General features: G+C 40.5%; 1 protein-coding gene across 13 annotated transcripts in view; it reads left to right on the top strand.

Moving 5' to 3' along the window:
* Nucleotides 1–14,493, top strand: part of sox6 (SRY-box transcription factor 6) — a 146,828-nt gene that overhangs the window by 51,473 nt on the left and 80,862 nt on the right. For 11 of the 13 annotated variants that reach the window (XM_056745239.1, XM_056745206.1, XM_056745289.1 and 8 more), the window contains 2 exons: nucleotides 772–982; nucleotides 8,105–8,185. In XM_056745239.1, the coding sequence (XP_056601217.1) occupies nucleotides 772–982; nucleotides 8,105–8,185 (292 nt within the window). The remainder of the gene's footprint in view (nucleotides 1–771; nucleotides 983–8,104; nucleotides 8,186–14,493) is intronic. The other 2 variants (XM_056745306.1, XM_056745296.1) reach the window with 1 other exon arrangement.

Raw genomic sequence — 14,493 nt, 5'->3', positions numbered from 1 at the left:
GTAGCACCTTGCACCCTTATCCTCCTTCAAAACTCTTGTCTCTGTCAAGACTCATCAACAATGCAGCTGAATTTTATTAGGTTTTTGAGTTTTAAGATCAGTTGTAGTCTATGCATCGACTTTTCAATCTGCAGAAGTTCTCACTCATTGAAATAATACACTAGCATTGCATTTTTACATTCTCTCCGTACTGTGTAGAATTACGTGGACAGCGTGTTAGGATCAGACAAACAGATTGCTTTTCCCTCTTTGCGTAAGTGCTCAGGGAACACTGAACTATCAGCTGCAGACAGAAGCCCAGTTAACCACTAAACCACACACAGGTGGGACCGCAAAACAACAGCAGTTAGAGACAGGGCCCAGATTTATGACGGCCCTAAGGGTTCAGTGAGAAACAGCAACCAGTAAGAGAACTAACAATTTTCACAGATCTATTCCAGCTCTAACACGCACTGCTAACGTGTTAAAAACTGTTAATTCACTCCTGTGAAGATCTAATGATTTAACTTGTTTGTTGAAGGAATATGGTGCTGATCTAGCAAGTAAATTAGAATAACTTCCATCATTAACCAGAAGTTAGCTTGTTGACTACTTGTTGACCATCATTTAAAATAAATATATACAGTGACATATGTTTTTTTCTTAAGCTTTTTGAAGCACATTGCTGTCATAATTTCCTTAATTTGATTTTGGCTAAATAGATGTTCGGAGTACTGTTCTGTTCTGTACTGTGATTTTTTAACGATAAAAATCCATTTTGTTTTCCCGCAGGAATCGGACAGCAATAAAGTATGTTCCTTGTACTCCTTCCGGAATAACTCTACCTCTCCACACAAGCCAGAGGAGGGGGCCAGGGAGCGCGGGGACCTGCTGAGCAGCTCAGCCTTCGGAACGCCAGAGCGTCGCAAAGGAAGCCTGGCCGATGTTGTGGACACACTGAAGCAGAAGAAACTAGAGGAGATGACGAAGACAGAACAAGACGGTACACATTTTTAGTGTGTCTGTGTATTTCGACGGTGTGTGTGAGAGAAGTTACACTGTATGTGTGTTTGTAACTGTACATGCACATATGTCCTAAATGTTTTTTTGTTCCTAGTTTAGGCTATTAAGCCTGATTTGATCTCCTTAGCCGCCCCGATTTTCTCGTCTTTTCGTCCCTTCATGGTTTCTGAGTCTTTCTGTATATCTCTGTATTCTTTTGCATTCTACATAATCCATCTCCCTTCTCCAACCTTGCACACACACCCACACACACAGTCGTTTAACCTGGGAGGACTGACGTGGCTTCAGTATGTTTCCAGTTTGTTCTGAACTGGGTCCAGTGTGACAAAGAGTGGGTGGCACTACCCCTCAGCTTAAGTGTGGTCTTTGGGCCGTGCCAAACCAAACTCACAGACCATAAAACACACGCCACGACCTGATGCCAGGAACATTACCTTTTTATTCTTCAGCACAGACGACAGCATTCATGCCGCGAAATTCATACAGACCAACTCAAATAGCGCCAAAAAGAACTAAGTGTTTAGAGCCCAGAACAGTCCAAGGATTTGGCAATTAACTTTTTATGATATTAATTCTTTATCAAATACATATGAGTGGTGTCTGAATTGTATTATTTATTAAAAGATATTATATATACCGTATGTAATGCAGTTAAAGCTTCTTGGGAAAGATATTATTAAAAGGAAAACTTTCAGTTCATTATATTTTTTTTAGCTTATATTAATTAATAGTGGTGAATCGATCCTCAGGGAAAGCGACAGAAAACAAATACTGGAAAGAGCTGCTAAAACATTTCCTCGCCTCGTAATTAGTGTAAAGTACAAACCTTTACAATCAAATATCACGCACACGCACACACACACACACACACACACACACACTCACTCAGACAGAATTGCTCCTTAGGGAGATACTAGTCTCATTTAAACATCTGGGAAGCTCTTAGCCTGAACACTTGATCAGAGGAATAAATTAGTTCATAATTTAGTTAAAAGTATTTTTTCTCACATAGTTTTTCCGCCTCTCCTCTCTCTGTGAAGGTCTTCTTATTAATTTAACCGTGTTTGTTTATAGTCTATTTCACTATTGCAGAGGGCTAGAAAAATATTTTGAATATGAAAACAGGATAAATTAAATAAATGTGAGTGAGGGGCTGTCAGTCATACATAGACTTGTTATTCTCATATTCATAATTGATATAGAAAATTATGTCAGGCCATCCATTATCATAAAGGGGCTTCAGTTTGAGTCTGTGCAATGAAATAATTTAACAGAGATCTAAATTTCTATGAACTGATTTAATATTTTTTTCTCTGGAAATATTTCCACCTATAATTTGCCTGTCTATCAATTAAGGTATCGTATTAAACAAAATGCAGTTTTGTAAATAGGATCTAAAGTGGCTTGCTATAACTGTATCTTGGGGTGCACGTAATGATACAAATCTTGTTTTGTGGATTGAGTAATGTTAACAACGGTTATTTATCACAATAAGGGAATAATAATAACTAATAATAAGGGAATATTTTAAATGTAGTAATTTTTCGAAGAAATTTTATTTTAATGTATTTAATGAAAAAGAAACGCACTAATAACAATATTTTCAGTATTCCAGTCAATCGATAAATGTATGAAAAGTATATCTTATTTAAAAAAAATGTGCTTTATATTTAGAAAATGATTAAAGAAAAGTATTCTAATACTGTAATTAAAATGAAAGCTAAAGGCTTTCAGCCATATAACAAATTTAAATGGAAAGTATCCAGAGGCAAGTTATACCCTCATAGGTTCCTACTGTTGTTCCTGGTGGGCCGTTTCCAGACATGCACTCTCAGCCCTCTCAGGTTAGGGTGCTATGCTAATGAGCCCCAGCTGGTATGGCCGGTTCTTGCAGTAATTTAAATGGTCAAGTGCAGCTCATAATCCTGAAGACCCGTATGTTTAGTGCAGACAGGAGAGGGTGCTTCACGTCTAGTGTACAGCTGTGTTAATCTGCCCTTAATAATGGAGATAGAGTCGACCTCATGCCTCCGTGTCTCACACCACAAACCCCCTCGTTGTCGAGAAATTAGTTCCTGGGCTCAAGTGAGACCAGCAGCGTTCAGAGCTCAGTATGTTTGCATTAAAGTGTTAGAATTGAGAGGCTCTGCCTTCTTGAGGATCTCTGAGTTTGGTGGGATCTTCAAGCCAGCAGAACCTTAAAAATCAGGATTTACCCTGTGCGTGACTCCATTAGCAATCGAGGCAGTCATGTGTTGTTGTAACGACAAAGCACGTCATTATGTTATGCAAGACAAAGAATGGATGGAACAAGGGAACAACTGTGGCCCTTACTGTGGTTTACTTTGCCCCAAACTAATTTCTAACATCTCCTAAACCCGATGTTGTAGTCTAGTTTTTTGTAGTGAGTATACTCTGAGTATACTTACCACCCCCCAGGCTGCTCACCCATCTAAGATCGACAACCCATGAGCACCACCACACTCACCAATGCGTAGAGTATGCCTCTACATTTTTTTTAGCAGGGCAAGCAATATCATGTAAAGAATATCCTGTGAAAGTATAATCTTTAGATTTTTGATTTTGACTGACTTAGGCCATGTCAAAGACTTACAATCAATCATTTTGAAATAAATGGTTAAAATTAAACTCTGATGCTCATCACTAATTACTAGATGTTTAGCCTAGTTTTCACACACTAAGTCACACTTATGAGTGCAAGTTGAGCCTATTTATGACATTGATAGATAACTACAGTAATTTACAAAGAACATTTGTGCAATTTAACAGCACCCTGTTGCACCTATAGACTGCTGGCAGTATTTCTAGCCTGACTTTCACAAGGCTGGCAAGGAGTTCTCATCTCTTATCATCTAAAAAAATGATGAACATTGTAGTATAAGTTATCTGGCCCTTTCTCCCTCATTTATTGATTCTCCACACAACCTAATGTTTGTTGTTTTAAAAGTGGGGGTGAGTTATCAGAAGAATGTATAATACAGCTGCGAACAGACAAACGTGATTGCGACCCCGGGACGCTATCGCGGTGGAGGGGGACCCCGCATACTGCGTAGCATAAGACCTCGTCTGGCTCATTTTCTTTATATCTGCTGCAGCTGCAATTTCACCCGAAGTGGCAATAGGTTCAGGGACAGGCTTACAAAAACACTGAAATAGTGTAGTTTAAATGCTTGCCTTTCATGATCCTTTCATATGTCCCGGTCCGTGCATCACACTTTTCTGACACAAACAATGTTGCTATGTATCCTGGCGCTTTTTGAAGTGGGTATACGGAAATCCTTGATCTTTTCTAGTGGATATATGGCGTATACCTACGTATCCCATATACTACACCACTGCCTATACCGTGATTTCAACAAATTAGTTAAAAAAACAAGAATATGAGAATTTTTTGTGATATTAAAAAGCTACTCTATGTTGGTCCACGAGCCAAACCAAGACCAAACCGGCACTTACTATAAAAAATCAGTCAGGATTACAATTTGTGCAGTAAGCTGTTTTTTACAAATAAGGAAGCTTTAGTTCAAGGACATCGATCACTTGATGTCACTTTACGTCTACAATATAACATGTAGTTCGCATGTGTCCGATTAAGCTTAACGGTTTGTTAAGAAAACAGCATTGTGTCCTTTGATTTCAATAAAGGAGAGATAAATTGAAACATTCCTGAAAGCATACATTCTTATAGACAGAGACGCTACTTCATAACCGTCTTTACACACACTTAATCGAATGTGCGCCGGGGCTTTAAGAGTCAACTGCTCTTAAATTCAATCAGACCTATTAGAACTGGACCGCAAGTCTCAGTGCTTGCCTCCATCTCTTGTCCTGCTAACAATCCTTAAAGTACCTTAAGTGCTTGTGACCGCTCTAATGAAGGAAAATATCCGGCCCGAATCTAGAGGTCTGCATTAAGCTGAATAGTCACCTTCGCTGTAAAAAGAAGAGGCAATAACGTGCACCACGGCGGCCTAGTGATTGTATATGCTGCTGTTTATTTACATTTTTAAGGGATGGTAATGCAAAAACATTATTTATAGAAAGCCTTCCGGATGGTGGTTGTCTGTAGTTTAAAAGTGGGAAAAAAGAAACGGGTCAAGAGGAAAAAATAACATCCATTATAAAGATTGAAGGTGACCTTATCTGGGATCCACAAGCAATTAAAGGTTCTCGTTATGAAAAGTACTTAAGTAATGCACTTTGATATATGAATCTACCGATGGGGTGTTGTTTTCTTTGTCCTGTTAAGAACACTGTGGCATTCTCTCTGGCACATGTATGAACACTCATTTTTTGATAAAGTGGGGTGATTCTTCACCCTTGTAAATGTGGTTGAACTGTGCTCACCCTTTTTCAACCTTGAATCGATTGTTTGCAGTTTAATGAATTCCAAATATCTAGTGTGTACATTGAGCGGCGTGCTTAGACACGGCCCCATTCTCTCTCAACGCTTGCTCAATGCTTTATTTGGATAAACTAAACTTCCATCTGAACAATACAGTCCAGGGCCGTTTCTTCTATTGATTGTGCAATCCGGCGGCTCTTTGAAATCGACATAGAGATCTAGAAAAAAGCATCTGCGTGTAGTCAAGAAGGCATGCTGCCTACTGCTCTAGTTTGGCCATCGGTGTACCACCGGCACTGCCAACTTAGTCAGCAGTCTTGTATTGGCAGGATCGGAAGATGGCTCCTGGTAATAGCTTGTTAGCGGCTAATCCATGCTTAGAGCCTTGTTCATCTGAATGCCAGCATTACATTTTGCAGGCAGTTCAGTGGCAGGGGTACAGATCGGTGGCTGGAAAAAAGACGGTCCATGCAGGCTGTCATTCCTCTGTGATGTCTAGTCAGTTCGCGTTCCACACACACGTTGTAAGACCACACACACTGTCATCCAATCCGCAATCCGTAATGAAAGCGATCAATCTGAAATCTTACGTTTATTTTGTTTCAATAAATGCAGCTCATGCGCCAGGATAATTGGTTCAAATGTTTCCATAATCAGATTTATTCGAATCCTCGTGAAATGCTTAAGACCGAAATCAATCATAAAAGTGATGACATGTAATGCTTAAAACTTCTGTTTCTTGTGTCAGCGTATCTTGCGCAGTTGTTTCCATTTTCCCAGTAAAAGTAAAAGGGAAATGTTGTTAGCCACGTTTAGCACGCACTCAGAAATATGTCAACCGCCTTCTCGAGCCAACAGGTGGAGAAGAGGCGCTTTCTGAAGGCGAGTGAATTACGCAGCCAGGAGTGACCTGGGTGACAACTGGAACAGTTGCTAATGTGGCGTGGATGAGGGCTTTCTCTAGATTGGTAACCCTAACCCTTTACAGGGGCAGAGAAGAGTTGAGCGGAGGTTAGAGAACAGGGAAGCGGTGGCTCTATACACCTGGAGCTTTGTGTATTGAGTCGGAGTTAATGAGTTTAGCAGGAGGACAGAATCTTCGGTACATCCATCCCACGTAAACTCTGCTCTCTGGGGCAGGGGGGATATTTCCAGAGCCCCCCCTGTGGACCTTAGCCATTTCAGCAGCAGGTGAGCACCGGTGTGAAAAACAGCTGTGTGTGTGCGTTACCTTCTGCTGTACCAGGATATCTGTGATCAGATCTTCATTCTTCTGTTAAAGCATATATCTGGTATGTTTGTCTGTGCGTGTGTGATGCAATACATTTTAAAGGGGGGGGCACACTGTGTTTATACATTTCTAACTGAAACTGAAAATGTCTTGGACATCCAGCTTGATATCTTCATGTGGCGAGTGTCTTTTTCCGTCGAAATCGGGAGATTGATGGGTTTGGGCTGCTTAGAATTGAGTGCAGAAAGCTGTTTCACCGCATGCCATTTGGGTTGCATTTTTATGACCCTCTTGAAAGGGTTCTCGTCGAAATAGCAGAGGGGGCTAGCTTTGCTCTCCGCTCTCTGTGGCTGCCCTGTCATCTTCTTCTGATTTTCATTTCACCTAATTAATAAAAGTCTTTGTTGTAATGATGTGTCGCACGGGCCCTGCACTTGATGCATGCGCAATGAGGTCCGACCCTCTTCATTTCTTGGCTGGGGTCCGGGCTGAACCTGAGATCTGGGGGCGTGCTTCAAACACGCTGTTCCAGCGCTCTGTTCTGTTAGTCCACTGATTCCCCAGGCGGTGTTTACTGGCCAGACATCATTCATTCCAGGCCTTCTCGCTATCTGTGCGCTCTCGTCCATCAGTAATACCATATACCTACTACCGGGACTGCTTCTTTGAATAAAGTGTGTGGATTTGACTAATCCACGCGTGCTCGTACAGATGTCAAAAAATGTCCTCCTGTGTTAGTTGCTATTCAGGGTGATGTGCGGATCGCGGGGTTGGCAGGTAAGCGCGCAGCGGGTATATCCAGCCAGTTCTCAGCATATGGGATCCGGCCCATCATTTTTGTTTGAACAGGTAATGTAAATCTGCTGGGGTAGAGAAGACAGGCGCTGGAATAGCTTGTTAGGACACATGATCAAAAGCCCCCCCCATGCCAGTCAACTTTCCTATCACCCTGCGAGGCAGACGTTAAATAGATTTTTTTTATTTTCTGTACATTGGAGGCATTCTTCCAGTCTGTGAACTAAGACTAAACTGATAGCCCTCCCGTTTTGCTCCTTAGAGAGAGTTACATTTCTGACAAGCCTTCAACACAAGAAAAAAGGGAATAGAGACTGATATAAACAAACCGCCAGAACTCTGATACGGTTTCATATCAGACATACATAATGCACACATTTCTCCAAGGGGCATGAAGCGGTATAGAGAAATCGCTCCTATCTTGGCCACCTAGTGAAGCTCCAAAACTGTCCCTGTTCCAAATAGAGCGCTCCTCTTTCAGATGACAAAACAAGCAGCTGCTTCTGTCTCAATGTGCCATTCTTTGCGTCTATATCACCTTCCCTCTTCTCAGATTCCCATTAGTCAACAGTAGCAACTGCTGCAGAGCATTCCCGGAGCCATCTTCTCTCTCGAGCTCAGCTGTTGAGTCTGTCCCCCTTGTGTCGGACCAAGCACAACGCCTTCATTGTGCTGGTCTCTGTCATTGAGTCTCTGTCGTCTTGTTATAGGAGGAAACGGGAGTTTAAGGAGACAAATCACAGCCAGGTCTCCTAAACAGAGCCGTGTTTGTGCCCTTTCTCAAACAACAGGTACATCCCCACAGCTATGAGTGAGAAGTTACTGTTTAATCTAATTCCACCATATTTATTTTCTTAATAGACGCTCTAGTTCGTAATGTATAGGATCTTATTTAGGAGTATTCTCCTATTTATTGGAGAATATTTTATGAAATTTAATTAAAAATCTTAATGTTTTGTATTTGTTTACATTAGTTAATGCAGTTGCCAGACGTCAGTCACAATAAACAATATAGTTTTGTTTGTAACGTTAGATAATGCCAATGCAATTATTCATGTCAGTTTATTTGCACATGAAATAATGGTTACAGATGATCTTTCTGATTTTAAATATGTATTAGTAAATGCTGAAATGAATATGAACCTATAACTACAAATGCTGTAGAAATATTGTTCATTGCTTATTTATGTTAGCTTATGCATTAACTAATGCTAACACATGCAACCTTTTTCCAAAGTGTTGTCAGATTCTCTTGAAATGTATCTGTAACCAACCACTCATAGGCAGGCATATAAAATATCATTCAATAATATCATGGCGTAACACTTTCAACTTCTCATACACAAAGCCTATAATTTTATGCTGAACATTTTGCTCGAAAAGGCATCCCATTGTGTAAATTAAATGGGTAGCGAATGCAATTCTTGTTCTCTTTAATTATAAAACAGGCAATAATGGAGTGAGATAAATGTTACTGTAGGAACATTGTCCAGAGGGAAAGTGTAACTGGGGACAGTCCTGTCGCCCTTGTTTAACACCACTGTTGGAATATTGGTATATGTGTTCAGCACTCCTGGAATGGAGTGGTTAGGGGTTTTAATGAGCAAGCATCTTTATGTGACACTCTCAGTATTTGGATTAGCACAGTGAGAAAAGCAAAACGCTGATGCTCAGGAAAAGACGACCACCCCATTAATTAGCCTTAAATCTGTCACTACACAGCCGAACGCTGCCGGTGGAAATAGCAGGGGCCTTTATGTAGATTAAAAGCGGGCGGATCTAGATGAGCTGGGCTTAACCTGTAACGTGTGTGTGTGTATATGCGCATATATGAGTATGATATCACATCCCCCCCATGTCACCACCCGCCTCGTGCTCAGTTCCCAGGCATTGACTGCACATAATTGGACAAAAGAGCTGGTGTCATCTGACTAGGATCAAAATAGTGTCAATGTAACTCACACCGCAGCCACAGACGGGCCGGTGTGGCCTGCTAATGATTTCAGGCCACATAGCAATGCTTGTTTTATAAGACCCAGCTACGTCAGCTCCATCTGGTTGCTAATGCCACCACCTTTTCCAAAATTCACAGACACAACAGCTCACACAAGCCGCCCCGTAAACACAGTTGACGTGTGCCGAACGAACGTGGAAAAGTGGAAAAATCCTACGGGACAGCAGTTTATGATTAGTCTGTCTCTTTGTGTCTCTCCCTCTTTGTTCAATAAGGTATCAGACGGTGCCAGGAGACGAGATGGGATGTCAGAAAAACAGATAGAAACATGTTTTATTGCTCGGTGAACGCTGCGGCTCTGATCATTGTAATTATTCGCTGAACGCCATCTCTCATTGGGAGCGGCCCCCATATAATTTTAAGTCTGCGTGGGTCAAATGGTTAATATGCTTTATGACCCTGTCATCCATTACATGTCATGAAGTTCCAATGATAGCTTGAAGTTATGAGTTTTAATTCTAATTAATGGTTTGCTGGGTGGGAAAAAGATTTTTTCATCAAATTCCATCAAATGCAATTTGTGATTTGGGTAGCTAGGCACACTTTTCTCACCCCTTTAATTTCCCAAAGTGCCCTGCCTGAGGAAACATTTTCTCCACACACGTCTGGGTCTGGTCTTGCACAGAGCATATACGTGGGATATTTTCACCCGTATGTTTTCTTTGTCTTCTTTCTCTCGCACACACGCATTCTTTTTCCCCATTCTTGAGAGGTGATAAAGGAATGAGCTTAGCTCCACGTGAAACGCCAGCGTTTTCCATCCTCTCACAGCAGGCTGCGGTGGATATGACCCCACAAGCTGGAGCAAAAGAAACGGGTCGATTCAAAGAAAAATACGGGGGCCATTGTTGCAGAACCGTGCGGGGAAACAATGGAGTATTGAGTGTCTTAGCTGTAGACCAGCGAGGAGACTTCCTAGGAATTGGAATTCTTAACCTTTTGAAGTACTGGTTACCGGTAACTGTGCCGTCTCGACGCGGCCTTTCCGCAGACTTGCACAGATATCTTGGTCCTCGGTGTGATTGTGTCAGTATTGTTTGGTGCTGCTCCGTAGGCAGATTCTATTCCTGCGTGCAGCTGTGTGGGCTGAACTCAACAGCCACCGGTGGTCCGTGAAGTAGCAAGAGTGGGTAGTTAGTTACACGATAGCTGCGCGTGTGTGCGAGAAAACGGAGTCAGGCGGCTAAAAATAGTGACCTTTTGAGGCCGGTGTGTGTGTGATCGCTGAACTCTGGTAAACAGAGTTCGCTGTACGGGACCATAAACATTTTTAATTGTTGCCTCATAAAAATGGAGAGTGTCAGCAGCGGCAAATATACTTCCTTAATTAGTCAAGCGAGTTTTACAAAGAACAAATCAAGCTTCCTTTTCACTTTTTAATGGCTCCATGCTTGCGTACAGTACGGCACTGTTTATTAGTCTTACGAATAAAAAGTTTTGAGCTTGTACTAGTTTACAAAAAATAATCATCATTCATTTTTATGTTTTTACTTTCTCTCGAACGTTTGCAAAGCTAATTTAAAGCTCTTAAGCTTTAGGAAATGAAATGATTTGTCAATTACTTTAACCAAAGACTGCATATAAACTGAGCCATAATGTTTTTACGGTTGAAATGCCTCCTATTTTAATTTAAGCACCACATCATCTTCTTGACGTGATGTTTAAACTCCACGTATATTGTGGAGAGAACTCCTCAAGCATGTCCAAGTTGCTTTGGTATTTAAGATGAAATAAAGTTTCAGTGACGATTCAAGACAAGTTAGCTTCACAGCAAATTTTAATCTATTCATGTGGATCCTATCAGTTTCTTTTTGTCCCTAGCACCCATTAATTTACTAAATCACTCTGAGCCGAAATGATCGCACTGAGCGTCATTATTCACACGTTTTTATTAATTCAACGTAGACGAATAAAAGCGTATGTTTTGAAGCATTGATTAGCAGAAGGGTTTATATCTGACAGTTAGATTGCAGGGTAGCCGGCATTAAAAAAATGGCTCCTTTGCGAGGTACCCAGTAATTTAATTCTTGTGTGAAATTATTATAATTTATTACAGTATGTGGGCTCTAATGATTGCCGACATCAAATGGATATTATAAATTAAGATTAAATTCACATGTCTGTTCTTATTTTGGATATGTGCTAAAACATTTCAACAGGATTTTAAAATGTTCTATGAGATGCATCCTTCTTTGAACGTTTTCCTTTCTATTTATTAAAAAAATTAAATACAAATAATTTATGAACCATCAGAATATTGTAGACATGGATCAGAAATGAATTTTGCTTGCAGATTAATAGAAATAAACACACAGCTTAAAATAAAATAAGCATTTAAAACAAACAGGCAGACAATATAAACAGAGACAGGGCATAAAGATTGAAAACAAACAGGTAGACAATATAACAGAGACAGGGCATAAAGAGTGATTAAATTTGCAGTGTTTATTATTGTGCACACGTTGATATGATTTTCACATTTGTTTCCATGTCGTGAAGTTTTTCAACTGAATTTTAGCGAAGATGTTTTTTGTTGTGAGTAAACTCTAATGAGCAGCATCAGGCTGGATTGGAGCAGTCGGGGCGGACCACCTCAGAGCCCGAGAGGAGGCTAAAGAGGACAGGAGAGAGAAAGTTAATTTTGCTATCCAAGCATTAAATGGTCCTAGCTTTCGTAAAGTGACCTTGTGGAGAAGGCAGCGCAGCAGAGCTTCTGCGCAGCTCCTTCCAGCTGCACACATGGCATCCATCAGGGCACAATCAAGCGCAATCCCAACACCTCAGGCTCGGACATATGTTGAGTTTTATTTCATTCTTCTGACATTAATCCTATTCACCAGCTGTTCTGCCAGCTGCCACTCTCCAGCTTAAGAGGAGATTGCAGTTTTGGGGGCTCGGAGTATGGGTTTATCTTGACTCCTGATCTCTCCACACTAAGTTCTGATTGGATTTTTTTCCGTCTTGTGCCCAACCTCCCTTCTTCCTCTCGATATCTCTCTGCTCTTCTCACTCTGTAGGATTCTCGAGTTGTATTTCCCTCACTAGAAATCTGTCTTGCTCTTTCAACTTTGCTTTAATTTTGTCTCTTTCCCCTCCTCCTGTTGAGGAAAGCAGGCTCCGGGGGTCTGTTTTAATCGTATGCCCAAGTCTTCCCTTGGACGGCTGCCTTCAGAAGACGCTGACCCTCTGCTAGTGTCTCGCGTTCTGGCCCTGGCTTCATACGCATTTATTATTCAGTTTTGTTCTTCCGTATCTCTTGTATATGGTGCCCAGACTACTTCTCCCGAGGTTGGCTTGAATCCTTCTGAGGATAAAGATACCTGGCAGCCTGTCCTCTCATAGCCACACTCGTGAAAATGGTCTCCATCCGTGACTTTGATTCAAAAGAAGCTTTTATCTTGAAAGTTCGACTCGAACGATTGACTCTGTCTTTATTTCTTAGATTCCACATATTTCAACTTTATCTCTCCCAGTCGTGTTACCAATCAGTGTGATATATTTCCTTGTATGGCTTTCATTGTCTGATGGAATTTCTCTTGTGTCATTAGTGCTATAGAAGGGCCCTGTCTTAGAACGTCCGGCCAGCGTGAATTGATCATTGGTGGCTGCTCGCTTTAATAATTCAGCCGTGATTAGTGCCGAGTCCTGCAGTAAAATGGATTGAGGAAGAGGTCACGCGCTGCCCTGCTCAAGAGGTGAATTCTCTTGGGGGTGGTTAATTCATATATGCTTGATAGACATGTGTCCTGTTTAGAAAGGTCGGGAATTGTGCAATTGCGGCGATGACTGGGTCAGTGCAGGAAGTTTTGCACCTAGTGTCAGTCAGATAAAGACGGCGACACACTACAGTCGTCCACATGTCCAAATCTGAGGAGTTTTATTTTATACTTCTTTGTAAATGTTTATATTAAATTATCGTAAAAAAAATTGTAAAAAAATTGACTTTTTATGGTTTGGCGAGACTCCATCAGTCTGCTACACTACAAAATTTACAAAGTAATCTTACTTACTTACCAAGCAATCTCTATCAATAAACATTTGAGAAATAACTTGAGAAGAAAAGTGACCTAAGAAATTGAGTCTTCTTTTATGAAAAATTACATGCTTTAAGAATTATGGTAAGAACAAGCTAAAAAATCAGCCAATGGGGTTAGAAAAAAAAAGTTGAATTTAGTTTGAACATTTTCTCAAGTACCTAATTCAATTTTTATCTTCTCACCCCATTTGCAGATTTTATTTGCGTATTTTTTTACCATAAACTTACTTAATTCTTATATTTTTCTCCTTAATAAGAGACTAAATATTTTAGGTCACTTTCCTTGTCACGAAAGTGCATCTTGATTTAAGAATGGTTATATATTTGTACTACAAAACAAGACGAAAAAGCTTAGTAAGAATGTCATTTTGCAGTGTACTACAAGCAACTTGACACAACTTAAAACTTAAAGGGGTAGTTCACCCAAATATTTTAATAATTGTATCATTAACTCTCCCTCATCTCATGTCACATTTGCACCTATTGACTTCGATTGTATTGACACAAAACCATTGCGATATTTCTCAAAATATATAATTTTGAGTTTCACAGAAAAGGAGACATATTCAAATTTGAATGACATCTGTGTAAATAAACATGACAGAATCTTTATTTTTGGGCGATCTATCCCTTTTTAACGCATGATGCATTTATTAATCGATTGGGGGCACGACTTTTTACATCTACCTGAATTATAATTTATAATGTACCATTAAACATGTCACATGCTTGTTTTACTATTGTAATGCAAAGGAAAAGAGACCAAAAACTAAAATAATAATAAATAAATAAATAAAAAACGAAATACTATTCTCAGTCTAGTCAGTCTATTTCCAGCAGCTGTCGACAGGAGGAAAAAGCAGCGCTGTGTACAAGCAACCTACAGGTGACTAGCAGAGATGCTCACTAAGTGGAATAATGAATAGTATTAGGTGTCAATTAAATCAAGCCTTCCCCGAGGTGCAGGTGCTCGACAATATACTGACACATCTCAAGGAGCACAGGCCTCTTCACCCATGCATGCCCACGGGTGCATTTGCATATTAAAG

This window comes from Triplophysa dalaica, chromosome 1 (assembly GCF_015846415.1).
Source record: "Triplophysa dalaica isolate WHDGS20190420 chromosome 1, ASM1584641v1, whole genome shotgun sequence".
NCBI classification, from domain to species: domain Eukaryota; kingdom Metazoa; phylum Chordata; class Actinopteri; order Cypriniformes; family Nemacheilidae; genus Triplophysa; species Triplophysa dalaica.
Note: the sequence above shows the minus strand (reverse complement) of the source record. Positions and strands in the feature narration are given on the sequence as shown.